The sequence below is a fragment of the Pelophylax lessonae genome (genome assembly GCF_965119305.1).
Source record: "Pelophylax lessonae genome assembly, chromosome: 6".
Classification (NCBI taxonomy): Eukaryota; Metazoa; Chordata; class Amphibia; order Anura; family Ranidae; genus Pelophylax; species Pelophylax lessonae.
In genome coordinates, this window is record NC_138773.1 from 170,193,681 (window position 1) to 170,199,116 (window position 5,436).

General features: G+C 47.6%; 1 protein-coding gene across 1 annotated transcript; it reads left to right on the plus strand.

The window, feature by feature from the left end:
• Positions 1–1,139: 1,139 nt before the first annotated feature.
• On the plus strand, positions 1,140–2,876 carry LOC309558686 (uncharacterized protein; the record flags this gene model as incomplete). Its single annotated transcript, XM_082261743.1, has 2 exons — positions 1,140–1,299; positions 1,429–2,876. The coding sequence occupies 2 exons, from the start codon at positions 1,140–1,142 to the stop codon at positions 2,874–2,876; spliced, it is 1,608 nt and encodes a 535-aa protein (XP_082117869.1).
• Positions 2,877–5,436: the final 2,560 nt, after the last annotated feature.

The window sequence follows — 5,436 nt, forward strand, 5'->3', positions numbered from 1 at the left end:
TCGTTAGTAAGCTTATAGAAATCAGCTGAATAACCATCTGGACCAGGGGCTTTAGCTGATGGAAGAGCTTTGATAGTAAGTCGAATCTCTTCCAATGAAATGGGAGAATTTAAGCTTTTTATATCGGCCGACGTTAGTGTAGGCAGGCGTATTTTCGCTGCGCAGTATCGAGATCAGTAGAGTCAGTAGAGTACAATGCAGTATAATACTCTACCAGCATCCCATTGACCTCAGTCGGTGATGAAACAAGAGTGCCATCTTTTGATTTGAGGGCTGTTATACGTGTCGGGCAACGAGTATCCGAACACATTTTAGCAAGAAGTTTGCCAGCTTTATTTCCAAATTTATGATAGCGTAGGGAATAGTATGATGACCTGAACGCTTCTTGTTGTGCAGCCCACAAATCAAAGGAGTTTTTCGCACTCTGCCAGTTTTTAACGGTAGAAGGAGTGCGATTCATTGTCATAGTCTCTTGGGCGTGTCATAAGTCTTGGCTTGCCTTTAGGCACTGTTGTGGTGCATGTTTTTTATATTGAGAGGTATAGGATATAATCTTGCCCCTTAAAAAGGCTTTACCTGCTTCCCAAAATAGGTTGGGATCAGAGGTGAGATACGAAACATTGTGCAAGGAATAATTCTCCCACGACGATCGCATCATATGTATAAAATCCTTATTTTCTCCAATCGCCTTCCAGGACGGCCCAAACATGAGAGATGATAGGTTCCTCCTAACGGAAACACAATCAATTAAACACAGTTAAAAGGCCCCACCCTTCCCTCCATCCTCAGTTTAGATTGTGTTTCTTCCTACGAAACATTTGTTATTTTTTACTGACCTGCAGACTTTTTGATAGTCCTATGGTCCCCCTGTGAGCCAGGTTCAGCAAAGCCGCTGAGAGTAGAGCTCTACCTTCCACCCCTCCCGGGTCTCTCACAGGTCGCCTCTTCCATCGGTGGAACCGTCGGTCACCCGGGTGACCCTCTAGGTTTCTTTCACCGTTTGTTCCCGGCGCCAGCAGCTCTCCTCCACGGATCGGATTCGAATTTCCCGCTGGAAGTGACGTCAGACGCGAGCGCCTCAAGCCTCTCGGTCGGAGCAGAAGGACCTGACAACATCCGGTGACATCAGTTCCTGCACAATGCGGAAGAGGAAGGTGGAGGAGACGCTGGAACCGCTATCACGCGGTAGTGCAGACTCCCAGGCCACAGGAGCTCGGACAGCTGCCAGGGAGATGAAGCCTTCTACTCATCCACCGGGGCTGGGCCAAGCAACAACAGCCAAACCCAGGTCGGACCCGGGTAAGTGCTGCAATGCATCTAACTTTCTCCAAAAAAGAAAAAAGTCTGCTGATGTCTTTTTGCTTTCCTGCAATGCTTGATGTTCCCTCTCCCTGCCCATACTAGGACTGTTTTAAGTGTCCTTTCTAGGGGCCTTACCTTTTCAGAGAAATGGAAGACTGATACTAATTGATGTTGTATCCTGTCTTCCAAAGTCCCAGAGCGGTGTTCAGGAAACCTCTACTGCTGCACCTGTAGGATTAGGATCTGTTGCCTCAAAAAAGTGCGGTAATTGTGCAGACAAACTCCCTAGTTCCTACACAAAGCCTTTTTGCTACAAGTGCATTTACAAGCTAGCAGGGAGAGAGTCTTCAGCCTTAATGAAGGACTTCCTAAAAACAGTCCAAGAGGAAATGTTGTCAACTATCCAGACTGTAAAATCCTCCTTAGGGAACTCAGGAGCCTCAACCTCCCCTGCAGGGGAAGGGACCTCTTCACAGGAGAGTCTTTCGGTTAAACCAGGGCAAGACAGACAGTTTCTTTCTCAAGGTCTTCCTTCAGGATTGCAAAGGAATAGTCAGGAAGAAGAGGACATAGACCGCTCTGCCTCCTTATCCAATTCAGAGGGAGAAGGAGAAAGGGACTCAGAAGAAATAGAGGAAACAGAACCATCCAGGAATCTGTTTGGGCTAGACAGCATGCAGGGACTCCTTCAAGCAGTGTATGCCTCTGAAGAAATACCCGATGTGCAAAAAGGGACATCAGCCCAGGACAGACTCTATAAGGGTCTAGGCAAGACTCCTTCTAGAGTTTTTCCCATCCACCAATCCCTCAAGGGGCTGGTTCTTCAACAATGGCAGCGCCCAGAAACTAAATTTAAGAGACCAGTGTCATGGAAACGGAGATTCCCCTTCAAAGAGGAGGATATAGATCAGCTGATCAAGAGTCCCAAATTAGATGTGCCCCTGGCCCAAGTGACCAAGAAGTGTGACCTCTCCTTTGCAGATACAGGCAGTATTAAGGATGTCATGAACAGGAAAGCAGAGTCCCTCCTGAGGAAAGCCTGGGAGTCCAATGCCTCTACCATGGCTCCGGCCCTGGCTGCCTCCTGTGTAGCAAGAAATACCTACTGTTGGTTGGACAGGCTAAATAAAAATTTACCCCAGGATAAGACTCAGGATTTGCAGGACTCACTGTCCCTAATTGGGAAGGCAGTAGCCTATCTGGCGGATGCAGCCGTTGAGTCAGTAGTAGCTGCAGCCAAGACAGGTGCCCTCTTAAACTCAGCCAGAAGAGCCATCTGGCTGAAGGAGTGGGAGGGAGACCTCACCTCAAAAACAAAACTCTGCGCTTTGCCTTTTGAGGGATCATTATTATTTGGTTCTGGGTTGGACGAGGTCCTAGCCAGGTCCTCGGAAAGGGGTAAGAAATTTCCAGTAAAAAGGAAGGATTTTCCCAGGAAATTTTTTCGAGGCCCCCAGGAACAAAGTCAAAATAGAAGAAAAAGGGAACCCAACAAGAGATGGGGATTCAGGAAGGGAAAACAAAGAAATAATCTGCTCTTTCCCTCCACCGCAGGCTCAAGAGACAACAAGTGACGCCAGCGTCAAGGTGGGGGGCAGGCTGAGCCAATTTCTCACTCAATGGAGAGAAATTTCAGTCTCCCCATATATTTACAAGCTAATTCAAGAAGGTTACCGCCTTCAATTCACCGCAATTCCACCCACCACAATTACTTTAACCCAGGTCCCCAAGAAACCTCAAGTAAAACAGGCTCTGCTGCAGGGAATCCAAGAATTTGCAGAGCAACTGGCAATAACTCCAGTACCAGAAGATCAACATCTTCAGGGGTTCTATTCCCACGTGTTCGTGGTCCCAAAACCATCAGGCAAATTCCGCCTAATCATAAATTTAAAGAAACTCAACAAGTTCCTGACGTACAAAAAATTTTCAATGGAAACAATCTATTCTGTACGAAAGAACTTACTAAAGGATGTCTTCATGACCACTTTAGATCTCAGAGACGCTTATCTGCACGTTCCCATCCACCCAGAACATCAAAAGTTCTTAAGGTTTGCTATAGAGAACGAGGGGATAACGACTCATTGGCAGTTCAGGGCATTGCCCTTCGGTCTAGCTGCCAGTCCAAGGATATTTACGAAAGTTCTTGCAGAGGCAGTAGCACACCTACATATGTTAGGGATTGCCCTAATTCCCTACTTGGACGACCTGCTGATTTTCGGGAAATCCGAGATCCAGGTAGATCTAGATACCCATCGGGTAATGGAGGTCTTGGAGAGCTTAGGATGGCTCATCAATCTAAAAAAGTCAGCTCTGATACCATCCCAACTACAGAACTTTCTAGGGTTCCTGGTGGACTCAAAGGCTCAGAAACTATTTTTAACCCAAGAGAAAAGGGAAAAAATAGTCTCCGCGATCCAGGCGTTCGAGCACTCCCCATCCTGCTCCAGAAGAGAAGTTCTGAGAGTGTTGGGGTTCATGTCAGCCAGTATACCAGCGTTGGTTTGGGCACAGCTACACGCAAGGGAACTTCTGTTTTTCCATCTATCATCCTGGGACAGGAAAACAGAGTCCTTGGAAGAACAAGTCATCCTCACCCCTCAGGTCAGGGAATCCCTGAAATGGTGAAAAGACCAACTTGGACAGAGGCAGGCCCTGGGGACAATGGGATCCTGTAGAAATCACCACGGATGCCAGTACCCAGGGTTGGGGGGCTCACATGGAAGGAGCCCAAGCACAGGGAGTCTGGGAGTTGGAAACAATGCAAGCCTCCTCAAATTTCAGGGAGTTGAAAGCTGTAGGAGAGGCCTTGAAAGCCTTCAGAGAGAACATCCTCAACAAGGAGGTTCTAATACTCTCAGACAATACTACGACGGTAGTATACCTGAACAGACAAGGAGGGACCAGATCCAGACCCCTCTTGGATCTAGCTACCTCAATCCTAGGCTGGGCCGAGGGAAGAGTGATCTCCCTAGTAGTGGTCCATATCAAGGGGGAAAACAATCTGCAAGCAGACTTCCTCAGTCGTCATCTTATCCAGGAGGGGGAATGGGAGTTAGATCCCAAAATGTTCCTAAAGATAACCCAGAGGTTCGGAACACCAGAAGTAGATCTGTTCGCCACAGAGCAGAACAAAAAAGTGGAAAAGTTCTTCTCCCTTACCAGGACCAAGGGGATGATGGGCCTGGATGCACTGGCCCAACCTTGGCGCTTCAGTCTGGCTTACGCCTTCCCTCCCCTGATGTTGATCCCGAGGGTTCTTCAGAAACTGAACCACTCAGAGGATCTTCGGCTGATTCTAATCGCCCCTTGGTGGCCAAGGAGGCCTTGGTTTGCCACTCTAAAGTCCATTGCACTAGTTCCCCCGTGGCACCTGCAGATTTCACAAAAGCTGTTATCTCAGGGTCCGGTTTTCTGCCCAAACCCAGAATTTTTGTCAGTTGACAGCTTGGCTACTGAAAGCCAGCTCTTAATTTCAAAGGGTTGCTCACAGAGAGTTGTAGATACTCTCCTGCTGAGCAGGAAACCTATTACCAAAAAAATCTACACTAAGGTATGGAAGATGTTTTGTACCTGGGGCAAGCAAAAAGGTTTTGTTTCCCCCTCTACCCCTGTAATTCTAGAGTTCCTACAGGAAGGGGTGGATAAGGGTATGGCCATTAACACCCTTAGGGTACAAATTGCGGCCCTCTCAGTGTTCCTTGACACCCGTCTGGCGAGGGAGCCGCTAATAAAGAGATTTTTGTTAGCCAGACAAAAAGTTACTCCTTTGTTAAAAGACAGGTTCCCACCTTGGGACCTGACAAGGGTCCTAGAGGCGTTATCTAGGCCTCCCTTCGAACCTTTGGGGGAAATTCCCCTCCAAAGGTTGTCTCTTAAGTTGACCTTTTTACTGGCCATCACCTCAGCAAGAAGAGTAGGAGATCTCCAGGCCCTCTCTATCAAAGAGCCTTTTATGACGGTTTGCCCGGACAGGATAGTTCTAAAACCAGATCCGCTCTATTTACCGAAGGTGGCATCTCCTTTCCACAGAACACAGGAAATTGACTTACCTTCTTTCTGTGACAATCCTAAAAACAGCAAGGAAGAAAGGTTCCACTGTATTGATGTTAGAAGAGCTCTTCTCATCTACTTAGA